This window comes from Vanellus vanellus (genome assembly GCF_965231255.1).
Source record: "Vanellus vanellus genome assembly, chromosome: 1".
NCBI lineage: Eukaryota > Metazoa > Chordata > Aves > Charadriiformes > Charadriidae > Vanellus > Vanellus vanellus.
In genome coordinates, this window is record NC_138905.1 from 209,889,304 (window position 1) to 209,903,870 (window position 14,567).

General features: G+C 37.5%; 1 protein-coding gene across 1 annotated transcript; it reads left to right on the top strand.

Moving 5' to 3' along the window:
• The first annotated feature begins 260 nt into the window (after positions 1–260).
• CCDC82 (coiled-coil domain containing 82) lies at positions 261–13,906 on the top strand. Its single transcript, XM_082492610.1, has 8 exons — positions 261–303; positions 930–1,473; positions 2,133–2,355; positions 3,148–3,240; positions 5,333–5,457; positions 6,284–6,454; positions 12,922–13,107; positions 13,617–13,906. The coding sequence occupies exons 2-8, from the start codon at positions 937–939 to the stop codon at positions 13,680–13,682; spliced, it is 1,401 nt and encodes a 466-aa protein (XP_082348736.1). The 5' UTR covers positions 261–303; positions 930–936; the 3' UTR covers positions 13,683–13,906.
• Positions 13,907–14,567: the final 661 nt, after the last annotated feature.

Genomic DNA, 14,567 nt, shown 5'->3' on the forward strand with positions numbered 1-14,567 from the left:
TAACGCTGCTTGAGTCCCGCCGGATGAGGCGCGGGAAGGAAGGAGAGCGAGGCGTGCTGCCCCGTGCCGGGAGCAGAACTCGAACCCGTGACCTACGGCTCTGCAGCACTGCGCGCCAACCCACAGAGCCCGACCACACCACGTGACACACCTCCCCTTTTCCCGCCACCGCCGCAGCCTGCCAGCACTTCCGTAAACATCGCGGCAGCTGAGTGACAGGGGGCGGCGGCCAATCGTGGCGCGCGACGCGACGGGGGGGGCGGTAGTGTCTCCTCAGCGGCTCCGGCGCCGGGAACGCTAACGGTAAAAGCAACGGCTGCGGCGCGAGCTGCTGGAGGATGGAGGGGTTTGTTTGTGCAATGGCTGCGGGGGTGAGCGGGTGGGGGGAGCTCTGCTGGTCTGGGCCTGGCCCGCCTTGTAGAGTCGGGTGCGGCTCCCCGCCTCAGGGCGCTCCGCCGCCTCAGGTCCTGCTGCGGGGCGGAGGTGGGCCCAGCTGAGGGCAGCGGCTGTGGACGCTCGGCCGCTCGTCAGGGAGGTCCGCTGCTGCTGAACGAGCGATCTGCGCCGCTGCTCAGGAAGAGCCTCAGCTGAGGAAAGCCTCAGCTGCAGGCTTCTAGTGTTTGGGAGGTGGCGATGGGATGGATAGCTGCACTTCAGGGCTGATTTTTCCTGTTCGTTCATGCCGAGTGTGGGCAGTTCTGCTCTTCTACGGGTTTTGAGTAAGGTATATTCTCTCCAGGAGTTACTGTGCATGCATACTTCTGTTTGGTGCTGATTTCTGCATGTGTCTCTTAACAATTGTTAAGTCGTAAGTGTATGTGATAAAATATGCGTGGCCTTGGTTTTGGTTTGTTTGGGTTTTTTTTTTGAATGGCATAATGTAGTAAGTGCTTTGTTTTACTGATTTATATTTTGGTCTGTTGTTGAAGCCTTCTGATGGAGATAAAAGCAGTTGTCAGAAGATACGAAACAAGAAATAAGGCAGCAGGAACAGAACTGCCACCCAAATCCCGAGTTGATTGGAGACGCACTAAAAGGGAGCTCATCCTACTTGACAGCAGTGACAAATCCTCATGTACCTCTGAGGAGGAAGAGCCTACCACATCAGAAGATGAAGAAGATGAAACTGTTGTGAAGAACAGCCTCTCAGATCAGGTAGAAAAAAGCCATGATGGGGAAGGAACAGAAGATAGTGAAGATGAGTGCATCATGCCTGGGAAGCGTAAAAGGTTGAACACTTCTGTCTTGTATGACAGTGATGAAAGTGAGGACAGTGATGTACTTGTTAGAAAAGTTTTTGCTAAACGCCACTGTATAATGGATGAAGATGAGAGTTCTGAAGAACAGCAACCTGATAAAACCTGCTCTTCAGAAAATGTTTCTACTAATAGGAAACAGAAAACGTTTGTAAAATTGAAAGAACTTGCAAAACAAAGAGCAACTCGGAGATCGTGCAGCAGTGAAAACTGTGAGGTCTGGACTTTATCTTTGAAATTCAATTGGAGAAAATACTGGATATAGGAAAAGATGAAAACTGATAGATGTAAATCAGTGGGATTTTATTTTTTTTATTTTTTATTCATGACAAATCAGTAGTTCTGTCACACTTCAACAGTTGTCACATTAACTAGATAACAATAGTGACTACTGAAAACCTTTATCTTGAGTTTAATTTTAATTACTGAGGATTTAAGAATTTTCTTTCCTTTGGTCCTTCGAGCATTCTGATGACTGAGCAGCTTAGAATGCCAGTATCTATCTTCTCTACATAGTCAAAAAGGAAAAACTTCTTTAGCATTCCTTTTTTTTTTCGGTAAAGAAGAGATGTCTGAGAGGGTTATCAAATGATTTTTATCAAGAAGCAAAATACCTGCTGAAGTAACTTAGAGATCTTATGTTAACTTAATTCCTACAAATAGACTGAAGAGTGGTACATGGAGATGGCTGATTTAAAGATGAAAGTAATTGTCATCTAGTATAGAATTACGTATTTTTTTGAAACATATTATTTCTTGTTAATTGAGCAAAAGGTGTTATTAGAGGGTCAAAAATCTTATCCGGTATATGTAGTATTTCATCAGTGCAAATACTGAAAATTCTTCTGTTTTAAATACTTTTTAAAATTTAATTAGGATTCTAATGGTGAAGCAGAAATAGAAGATGAACCACTCTGTCACTTGTCCCTCACACCAACAGAAGTTAGTGAAACTGACAGTGACAGTATGAAAGATTTTATAGTAGAGGAAGAGGAAGATGATCATGACAACACAGAGCACGTAAAGAGTGAAAACCAGCCACAACAGAAGGAACTAAATACATCAAATAGCGAGTTGCTGGCACACTACGTCCCACATTGTAAGATCAAAATTAGTGACAATTCTGTATGTATAACTTGCTTGTAGTGCTGTAATAAATATTAATGTATTGTAAATACAAATACTCTGTAATAGGAGATGATAGTTTAAAAGCATATTTCTAAAAGGCTTCAATTTATTTTGAAAGTACTCTGATTTCTGCAGTAAACTTTTACAGTCTTTCTGTATTTTGTTAAAGTATAATTTGGGGGGAAGGGAGGGAAACCCTGTTGCACAGATTTTTTAAGTTGGTCTGATTTAGGATGAAGTAGGCTACCTATGATGTGGTCATTCCTCTGGAGACCTAAAAACATCATCCTCCATCTTGTGATATATGCTAAGAGCGGCTATGTTAAACAAACAAAAAAAACCTCGTAAGCCTGGCCTTCTCGGTTTTACATTATTTCTTTCATATTCATAGAACAAACTATTCTCTTCTTTTAGTTTTTGTAGAGTAGGGTAGATGGTTGGACTCGATGATCCCAAGGGTCTGTTCCAACCTAGACAATTCTGTGATTCTACTGTGGGCTCTTCTTGCTGAAAGGACGTGTGACTTCAGGATGCTAAAATTAATCAAGATCAATGGGATGAGAAGCACTATTTAAAGGCGAGGTCTTAAGGGTATGAATGTTGTACATTTGAAATTATTTTAAAATCCATATTTAAGTTACTTTAAAATTCTAAATTTACATTAATGGAAAAAATAACTTGTCTTACAAAACTCTTAATATTGCTTACCTTTTTTTATTTTTTCCTTTTTCTTTAAACTCTGGTCTTACTGCTTTCTTCCCAGTGTCTCGCTGTGATCATTATGTACACTTCAAAAGAATAGTAAAAGCTTTCCTTATAAATGCAATCGATGACACTTTCCTGAGCTCATTATATGGTAAGTAAATTGCATTAAATACTATAATAGTGCATTCAAAGTTATGCAAACACATTTATTATAGGGAAAGATGTGTCTTGTGATTAAAGTAGAGGACTGTGAGTCCTGAGATCTGTTCTTAGTTTCGCTGCTGTGGAACTTTGGGGGGGATAAAAAAAAAAAAAAAAAAAAAAAAAAAAAACCAACAAAACAAACAAACAAACAAAACTATCTGAAAAGGATAGAGTAATTTTGGAAAAATGTATAGACTTAATTCTTTTAAGCCTAGAAGGCATTCTGAGATGTAGGGAAGTGTTTCTGTGTCACTAATTGATAGTAACAGTTCCAGCACGAAAGTGAAATTCATTTCAAAGTAGATATCTCAATGAAAACATTTTGAGGTCACTGATCTGTCAAAATGTCATGTCCTCCATAGCTTCTTCCAAGGAATTTGAAAGATAATAAATAATTTTAGTTACGGAGATTATTCCATATCTGTGTTTTTTTTTTTTTTTCCTTTTTTTTAAACATTTGTGCTTTCAGATTAAACAAATTTCAAAATTTCAGCTGCAGTCAGTACTTCCTGTCTTGTTCTTGCTGAGGAAGTGCTTTTTTGCATTTGGTCTAGGTGGGGTGAGTGGCAACCTCACATGTAGTTTCAGAAGCACTGTAAAGGTGGGATTAGTGAGGGGACTCTCAGTGTCAGGTTGTGGAAGGAGTCAGCAAAGTGCCAAAGAGGGGATGATTTGGTGTTGTCAGGAACTAAGAGGGAAGTATACCACAGCCTTCAGAATAAAGGCTGTACATTCTTGGAGATAAAAATGCCTTTTCGTCTACCACTGCTAGTTCTTTCAGGTGTTAGTTTTGTTTTGTTTTACCAAGTGAAAACAAGCTTATGAAAAGGAGAAAGTAAACTTTGCCAGATTTATATTGTAATAGCTTCCTTCTATTTCATACTATATCTGCTCTGCAAAACTAACAACTTACTGCCAAGGTGCTGGAAGTAGATCAGCTATGTGCGTGAGTTGGAGGTTGCATTCTGTCTTTCTGAAGAACACTGTGTAGTATGACCATAGGCTAGCATTTTTATAACACAGAGTGGATTTTTCTGAGTTAATGGAAGGGAATCTGTTAATTAGTTTGAATCAAGAGCAGCTGCTTCAATATTAGAGTTCAGACTTGCTTTTTATTGTGAGGCATTTTTATGTGGTCTAGCACAGCCTCTTCAAGCTTTTAGTATAGCTGATTACTGAAAGTGTGTGTGTGCGTAAAGTGTATATGGAAAAACAATTGATTGTAATTATGGTGGCTGTAATGACAATTAACTGGTTTAATATAGAAAACTAAGTAGCCAGTGGTCCTTCTTGGTTGTGTTTCTTTGATAACAGCATTGCTAAAAGACTAGGGAAGGTAGCTGAATTAATTTGTATGTCTGTACATGCTGAAGCTTGAGACAGTATGAATTGGCCTGCACCTGTGAAAGTCCCATTTAATTCTTGGAGTCCAGCACATATTTGCGAGATAGTTGTGGCATAGTGGTAGTTTTACCCATTCTCAAATTTATTTATTTCTTTTGCTTGAGTTAAGTTTTTGGAAGTACTTGTGCTGCCTAACTCAAGGCATCTGACTGTGCTGTGAAGTTTAAAGGTCATTTTTTTATGTGTTCTTTATAAGTGATGAAGAGAGTTGCCAAAATTTCTGCTGCAGAGCAGCTCAGAGCAGTTTGTGTTCATGGATTGCAATTGCTTCCCTCATGCATTATGAACAGCTTACATAAACTGGACAAAAGGCAAGAATCCCTCCTGCCTTTCCATTCCTTTAAATGGGATCGAGTGAATGGGTCTCCATTTGGGACGACAGCTTTTCACTTTAACCTTGACTGTAGAATTTATTCATGTGCCCCTTGCGATACAGACTTTTAAAATAATTGAATATATCAGTTTATCAAAGATGCATGGATCACTTTTATGGATAAGAGTAGCAAATGTATTCAGTAATAATTTATTAAAATAATTCATAGTATGCAGAAGCATAATGTCCTTGAAAATTTTATTTGAAGAAACTTGTGCAACATAGGGTGGCCAGCAAATTAGTAATGATTCTCACTGAATAGATGGAACAAGACAAAAGAGGTATGCACAAGATATGTTGCTCTCGCTTCATTATTTGGATGACCGCTTCATTCAGCCTCGTCTTGAGAACCTAATCTCTAGAAGTCGCTGGAAAGACCGATACAAGGTATGTAGCTTCTACTTTAAATAGTGAAGCGGGCTCCAAATCATATTATTACAGATAGATTTATATTTTTTTTATACAGTAATTCTTAGTAAAGGTACAATAATCACTATAATTATATATACCTTTTAAATAGAAACTCATTGTTCTTTCCCTTATGTAACTTACTTTGATACTTAATTGGAAGTATTTTATGTATTTATAACCAGATAAACATTCAGGTAACAGGACAGGATCTGTTCTCAGTTACCTGAATGCTTCTCCTGCTAACTTCAGCAGATGACTTTTTGAGGATATTTTGTCACTTGCTAAGTGTTATAACAAAATTTCTTCCTTCTCGCACAGAAATATAAACCAGTATGTTCATAATGAACCTTCTACTGCTTCAAAAAAAATTAAGTCAGTATGCAGTAACCCAGTCATTGTATGCGAATTACTAGAATAGTATTAGTGTGATAGGTGCGGTGACCTAATAATCACTGTAATAATGGAGTATGGCCAGTGGAGAGATACAGTGTATTTATTTGAAGCAGACCAACTGATATAGTTGCATCCCTACCCCCTCAAAAAAAAAAAAAAAAGTGCCAAGATGCAGGAGCCTTTCTTTAGGTCCTAAGCTGAAAGAAAGAATGAACTAGAACTGATTGAAGCATTGGGAAATGGTTGAGAAGAAGGTATGTTTGCAACTGAATGGTTAAAGATTTCAGATTTGAATCTCTTTGGTTTCTCTTGCGCTAATTTTGTACAAGTAGAGAGTACTCGGTAGCCTATTTGAGGCATCTTTCAGATTACAGAGATTCTTTAACGTTACTTGAAATCTGTTTTTCAGGAGCGTGTGGATTGTTACCCAGATGTTCGCATAATCTTGAAAAATCCAAAAAATATATCTTGTCAGGCCTGTGAATTGAATCGGTACTGTAAGTTTAATGTGCTGCTCTCTGGAAAGCTTTACAATAGTAGAACTTTGGAAGCAGATGACTTCATGTCAGATGACAAGCAGGTAACTTCAAACACCCTATATAATTGTTTTTAAGCTTTGTCTAGTGTTACAGGAAATCATACAAAGAACAGAAACCCTGTCAACACATCTAATGTCTATAATGTCAGAGGCAAGAGTTAAGCTACTTTACTTCCATGGCTAAACCCTATTAATTTTTAAAATACAAGGACCATTTTGCAGTTTGGAGGAGTATAGTCTTGGATTTAGCTAGGAATTATGAAAGAAGTTCCTATAAAACTTAAAAGGATGAAGAAAAGCATTTCCCCCCCCCATTCTTACATGTAAGGAAAGAGGTAGTTAAAAGTATCCTCAAATAAACCTAACTTTTATCAAGAAAATAAATCTGTTTTTTTATGACCTTTTGTTTTCACCTGCATCACAATGATCACTGTGCTGTTTCCTCCCCACTTTTTCCACTTGATATTAGTATCCAAAGCAGCACATGTATTTGTGGTGAGCACTAGTAAGTGTACCCAACCATAAGCTGGATTTCATGATAAAAAAGATAAAGGGCTCTAAGACATACGATAGTTTATTGATAACTCTTCCCATCAAGTCAAAATTGACATTTTCCTCAATTTTTCCTCTGCTTCAAATCTCTACAGCCTGAGTCTCATCCAGGGCAAGAAGAAAGCTCTAGGTACATGGCATCCTACACATCCTACTCAGCATGCTTGTCTTGTGTGGTGCATGGGGAGGCAGTCTGTGTGTCAAAGAGGCTGACAGCACACGTGGACATTCACATACTAACCAAAGTTCTAATACGAGCACTCAATCAGTTATTTCTAAAGTAGCTTTTTATTTTGTCAGAGAACATTTAATAGAAGATTGAAAATCCTAAAGTGGATGCATATCTTAAGGAAAGCAAAACCAGTCGTAAAAAAATTACATGACTGAGGGATGTTCTGAGCATGCCTGGCATTCCTGGTTTTCACCAAGTACCTGAGAAATACTATGCCTTTTTTTCTTGAATAGATCCTGTCCTCATATGCCAGGAGTCTGAGGCTTTAAACTAAGAATGACATTTGCCTCAGATTTACATAAATTCTAAATATCGGAATGTCTTTTCACTGAAATTGGATTAATTGAAAGCCCTTTACTTTTGTGTGTGCCTATAACGCCCATAAGATTTTCCCAGCAGGAATATTGCATTGATTAGTTTTCAGAAACATTATAAAAGTAACTTTCTGTATAATGCACAACCACCTCCATTGAATGACTGTGTTTTCTATTTTGTTGCAAGTAAGGTTTGTTCTACACTGGGTCACTAGGTTTGCTAATTCTGTACCTACTATACCTCTAACATTTGGAGTGTCTTATGTGCACTCCAGCAGTTCTTGTTTGCTCTAGGTCAGAACATTGAGTGAAATAGTGCTACTGTCATTCTAATAGTCCAAGTGCAGACTAGTCAGAATTTATTGCTTCATTCTTCAAATTTTTTCACATCTACTATTTCCCATGTAGCTATTCACCCAGGACAAAGTATCTTGACATCTCAATTGCAGCAACACTTGAAATTGTTGATCTCCTTTTGGGAAGACTTGTTCCTAACTACTTAAATACATTTTATTAGAGCCTTTTTCTCATTACTGCATTATCGGAACTACTTGTCCAAACTGGAAAACATTTCCATGTAGGTAGTCCTGCATCTTTTTCTCACTCAGTTGTCACTACTAAGACATTTTCGAATTATATTATATATTTTTGGAATGCAACCCATCTTTCATGTTGTTAAATGATGTTGCACTAGGCAAGCATTTTAGATGACTTGAGCAGTCAATTTTGTTATATTTCACAGCTGAGACTTTTGAAAACTTTGACTTTTAAGAACCTGGGTGTTCCTAATATTTAGGATCTTCCCTTCAAATTTACAGCTACCAGTAATTGTTATGATTAGGTATGCATACGGCCTTCTTAAGTAATGTAATTCGTGACCTCTTATGACAAATTCAAAGCACACAGTTTGTCAAGAATAAAATATTGCTACAGTTGTGTACCAAGCTGGTATCCAAGTTTTGCCTTTCTTCCCTTTCAGGAGGTGTAGAAAGTATATTCCTTTTATTTGTGAGTGTAAAAGATTTTTTGAATACAGCTGAAGTTCTTCACAGTATTTGCTGAAAAGAAAACTGTGTCAGAACAAGTTGTATTTACAATATATTTTGAAATGTGGCATAATAGGATTTCTTGTATAAAAATAAATTAAGGCCCTTATCAGACTGGAAGTACACCTTACTGAAGCTCAAGCCTATGTTGTTTGGATCTTTGCAGATATTCTACCTTAGAGATTTGAGGGGTGTTAGTGTGATTATCATTATGTTATCATATTGGGCTCTGCATGTAATGCAGAGTCTAAGAAAATCTGTGCCACAGTTTTTCTTAAATAGATGACAGACTTTTCTGAGCAGCAGTTGTAAATACTCTTGTTTTGATAAGTTTGTGTGTGCATGATAGTCAAGAGAGCTAGGCTTTTACAGCAAGGCTTTCCCCCTTATTTATTGCAGGCAAACAGTAAATCCTTGGCAATCATACTAGCACTGATACTGCAGTCCATTGTACAGTCATTATTCTGCCTTACACACAGGTCTCTAAATGTAGGTCACTAATTTAAAAAATTTCAGTTTTTCATGGGAAGTGTGTGCTCTAACTAACCAGAAATAAGAAGTGAACCAGTGCAAGAATTTAATCTGTACTGAATTTCCAACTTTGGAAATAAGAGTAAATAAGAGTAGCAATTCCCTTGCTGCTGTCCAAATGTTGTCCTGCATAAAGGACTGGCTATGTTTCACTTTGGAAAACACTTGAAATATCCTACTGAATATTGAACTAACTTGCTAGTTCATTTTTGTCCTCTTTAGCTTAACAGTAGAAAATGAGAGCGCTTTTATGCTGTGTACCCCAGCATCTGGTGAGGTGCCTGCCACATGCATGCTCAATATAGCTCAGAAGCTGTAGAACAGACCCAGGAGAGAGAGTTATTGAGCACTTTCCAGTAATTTTTGATAGTGCCTTTGTAACGCAACATTCATGGTTTTTATGGTGACCTGTAATTTAGACTGCTAAAGGTACTGTTCTCAAGTAGTCTTTGAAGTTCTGCTGGCAATGCGTTGATCAACTTGTCTGCCAATTGAGGAAAAAAGAAAGGAAAAAGGAAAGAAGGCACAAAGAGCTACATAAAACTGGCACTTCAAGAGCTTAATTGACTGAAAGAGAAGGCAGTTCAGCACTGGCAGATCAGATTGAATGGAAACATGTAGTTGGACTATTTTCTAAAGTTTTATTTGAAAATAGCCGAGCAAAGTGGATGTGGAGAGAATAAAAACAGACCTCCAACCCTCCTCTTCTGCATAAAACTTTCCTTTTCGCTCATCTCTGAAGTATTCTGCTTTGCCAGTAGAAAGAGAAGAGAAACAGCTGTTCCAGTTTTGCTTAGGCTTGCAGTGATTGCTCTGTGTGTAGCTGCCAATTCTCATTCCTCCATGGTCAGGAAGACTCGAACAGTTTAGGGGTTTAAGTGTCCCCCAGACTTCTTTGCTCCTGTGTCACCTGAATTATAAACTGTTTTCTACTCGTAGTCTTGGTGTCCGAATTCTGTTTATAATCATGCTTAGAGGACATGGATTCAATCACTACATGTTGTGCTATTGTCAAGCTGTGCTCCTGCATTCCATACAAAGTGATTTAACACAACTTTGGCTGATACAGCCAGCTTGAGTAGATAAGTTAAGCATTAGGACAGAGTCACTGAGAACTGCAAAGGGAAAAATTTAGAGTAAGTACAGTACTGAGATTCTTTCCAAAGCTGTATTCTGAAATAGCATTGTATTTTTAGACAATATTTTTTGCTTTAAAAGCACAATACATAATTACATTGTATGATATTTAGCTATTTGCCTCTGGCTTTTCTCCAATGTAGAGATACTTTACACCTCGCACATGAATAAAGTATGAAACTCACTGCCACAAGATACTTTGGAAGCAAAAAGTGTTAGTGGCTCCCAAAAGGGATTAGACAGGTTCTTGGGGAAAGTTCTTCCACACTATGGAACATGATAGTTGGGATGATACAGGCTGTTTTAACTGTTGACTGCTAGAAGCTGTATGGCAATGTTATGATCATTCTGGTGTTCATCCTGCATTTTATACTAACTTCCTAAATATGTCCTGCTAGCTGTTGTTGCAGGGTAAGAACTGGGCCATTAGTTTAATGCAGAATGGTATCTCCTATTTTACGTCACATAAGGTTCCAGATGCTGCACCTCATTGCTTGGGACACGTGGAAACTTCTGAAATGTTCTATGAAACACTGCACTTCAGTTCTTGATTGTTTTCAGTATTTGGAATGGGACTTTAGGAAATTTGAATAAATCAAGGTTATGCGTTGGTTGGTAGGTCTTGCACTTCAGAAGGACCTATAGCACCAAACATAAGCCTTAGGTGCAACCTAAGTTTTGGGGAGAGTAGGAAGTGGAGCTGCATATAGGTACGTGTACATGATCAGTAGAGAACTGCAATATAGTAATGGGAATTTTTTATTTCAAGATGGTTAAAATTTCAGTTAATAACTATCTACTGTACGTTAAATCAAAAGTTCTTTTACATGAGTGTCTCTTGACTTCAGTCATATTATACCTGCTTATATCCATCAAGCTGCTGGTTAATATATTTAAGAAATTAAGTATAGTTATCTATTTAAGAAAATATAAAGTAAAATAATATTTATATGTATTATTTATATATAATCTTTATAAATATAAATATGCTTTTCTGTTACTGTCTTTGTCAGTAGATGCTGCTAGTGCTAGGTTGTACAGGTGTTTTGGGGAACTGCTCACAGGTGATAACATTCAGTGAAACATTCAGAAAAGCTTCCTGAAAATGTGGGTTGTAAGCATTGATTAAATTTTAACCTTCTCATAATTTAAAAGAGTGTTCAGATTATTGCAAATGGCAGCAATAAAGGGTATCACTGTTGTGGCTCAGAAGGGATAATTTGCAATATATAACATGGTTGGGGTTTTGATATATATATATATATATATATGTGCCTGTAATCTGAAATAGCAATACAATTGCAGTTTGCATTACTGATGCAAAGAACTTTGATCTTTAGCCATTTACCTGCTTGTTACAAAGATGTGAGAAGACACATCAGTCCAAAAACAATGCTGCCCTTTAAGGATAAGTTGATGGGGCTTTTTTTTTTTTTTTTTTTAGTAAAATTAAATCAGCTTCTCCTGTATGTATCAGGAGCTGAAATTCAAAGCAACATGTATTAATTATGTTGCTTTTGAGTGTAGAAAATCTGACCTCCAAAAACCAGCCAGATATAGATTTCCTAACGGATAGGCTTTGTTTGTGGGTTGGAGTAGTAATTGGTGCACCTGTGGGTCATTTACAGGGGATAGATTCCTCTTCTTATTTGCATTGTATGTACTTGAACTACTTCTCTTGTAGAAATGGAACAAAACTTACTCTTGTGAAATGCATGTTGTCCTTAAATGCAGATGAACTTTGACTCTTTCTCCCTCCCCACACCTCCAATTTCACAAACCCTTAGTGAAGATTTAGGATTGCTAATGTATTACTCAGTATTTTCAGATAAACACATCTTTGTATAAAATCCAAATTCAAGATACGTGCAAATAGTTGCCTGTATTTAATGTTGGTGCTGATATATGATAATGAATCTACTCTAATCCGTGCTCTGATTATGTATTTACATGGATATTTACCATTTGTTTATCTATAAATACTGCTGTAAAGAAAACTGTTAAATAAGACAGTTATGTCTTTTCTGCATGGAAATTGTAGAAGTAAAACTAGTAACAACTGCCAGATGCAGAGGTTTTGATTTCTACAGCATTATGGCCTACCTATAGCTTCCAGACAGCTACAGATTAACACTTGCATTGTATAAACCCTCGGTTTTCAGATTTTATTTTTATTAAATTCAATCTCTGTATATTTATTAAATATGTTTTTAGGCATATGTCTACTTGTATTCATATGTATTATTTTAAGAAATACTGAATATCATGCAGTCTACAAAATGCTAGAACTGGTGTTTGAGGTCCCCATGAAGTACTACATATAAAGCAAAACTAATCAAGTAATTTCTCTTCCTCTGCTTAAACCAATATAATGGTTTTCTAAAATGTTAGTGGTTTTGTAACAAAGTTCCACCAGGAGATAGGAAAGATACTACCAATTATAATCATGGTTGTGTTTGCAAGAAAACAGTACTGATAAGCTGCCATTGCATAGACTTGCTGGCTGCCTGCTTGCTCAAAAATTGTTCTGCCATGGCTGTGAAAACTACATGGGTTTGTGCTGATTTTATGCATGTAGTGTCATTCTGTTTATTTCATTATTCAAAAAAATCTTCCTAGACTGACTTGATAAAATTTTACCAGACTGCGTTAGCCATTCTTTTTATCAGAGAGAATGATTTGTTCACTTTGGCCTAGGTTTTGAAGGTTGGCATGGTGTGTGCAAATCGTACAAGAGTTTATCATAATTTGAAGCACTTCAAATACAAGTTGTATGTGGATTGCAGCTCCATTACCGAGTTGGATGGTGTTGAGGATGAACCAGTCAAAGACACAGTCGAACGGCTTTTCAGCCAGCTGGAGGACAGTGGGTGGATTCAGAAGGTATGACTGAATCATTTGACGTCTGATTTAATTGATCTGTTCTGAATTACTGGGCTTCAATGATATAACTCAGCTTAACCATTTAGCTGCTTCTGCTGACCCAGTCTCTCAAACAGTGGTACAGCTGCTGTGTTCACTAGAGTTTGTGTCAGCTTTTGACATGAAGCTTTTTGACAGCTGTGTGATCTCTGGGCTGTGGTGGGCAGGCTCCTGTTTCATTTGAAAGCAGCAAGACGACAAACTCAAGTTGTAACTAGATTGGAAACACGTACATGAGGCACAGCAAGAATATTTTACTCTTCTGTTTACGCTGAAGCACTTTTACTTATTCAGAAACACTGTATGAACTATTTTAAGACAATTTGTAGTATGGTTGCGTTTAGCAAGCTTTCAGATATCATTGCTTCTGAATTGTTATTGGCATGTATTGAAGAAAAAGAAAAAGCAGTCTTTATGTCATTCAGTTATTAAACATTGATAAAATAATACAGATTTTATTTTATTTGCAGAGATATAATGCTCTTGAAGACTACATGAATGATGCAGACAGTTTCCAAGAAGAGAAAATGGATTAAGTGGTCATATAGCTCTTTGAAAGACATCTTGTAAAAAATTTGAATGACCTGCTTTATCTGCATGCACTTTATCTCTGCTTGGCCTTCAAGATCCTTTTTAGGCTGTGTTATACTTAAATCCGTATGCCTTTAAACTACTGTTTGAGAATGTGCTGTATCGTTTTTTTCTCATCTGTGTCAATAATAACTCAAAGTTTTACCAAATCAGTCCTTCCGGTCTTACTGCGTAGGTCACTTTAACTTTCCTTAAAAATAACATCTCAATATCTGTTTATTTGTGAAATAAAACTTCCACCTACTTATATTGAGCTGCATCATAGGGACGGTAGGAGATGCTGAGACCTTTTGAAGTAGGTATATTTAAAAAGGTAAGGCTATGTTATACAAGAACATAGGACTTGCATCTTACCTTCTTTGTTATATGTGAGTAAGTCCAACCACTTAGAATGATAGTTATGATAAACAGGACCCAAATGCAAAGATCTATTTCCCCTCTGAGGAGTCAGTATGGAGTGTTGCAAGGCAACAGAGGAAGTATTCTGCAGTCCTGAGTACATTTGCGGCACAGTAGTCATTCCTCTCTTTAGAGAGTAGGTGATGAGTCACATTATAGGCGTCATACAGACTGAGCCAGTCTTAGCCATCTAAATGAACACTTGGGCCCATACTGCTGTCTCTGATAAGCAGCTGGGCAATTTACTGAGATTTTAAACATCAAATTATGTTGTGCAAACATAATGGTGAGAACTTGCAGTAACTAAAAAATTAAGAGAATGGATTAATGCAGCCATGCAAGATAAGCAAGAATTCTTTCAGTGTAACTTAATAGGAAGTAGGGGTTACTCAGAATGATGATGCATGGCTTACCTGAATTGCATGAAGCCC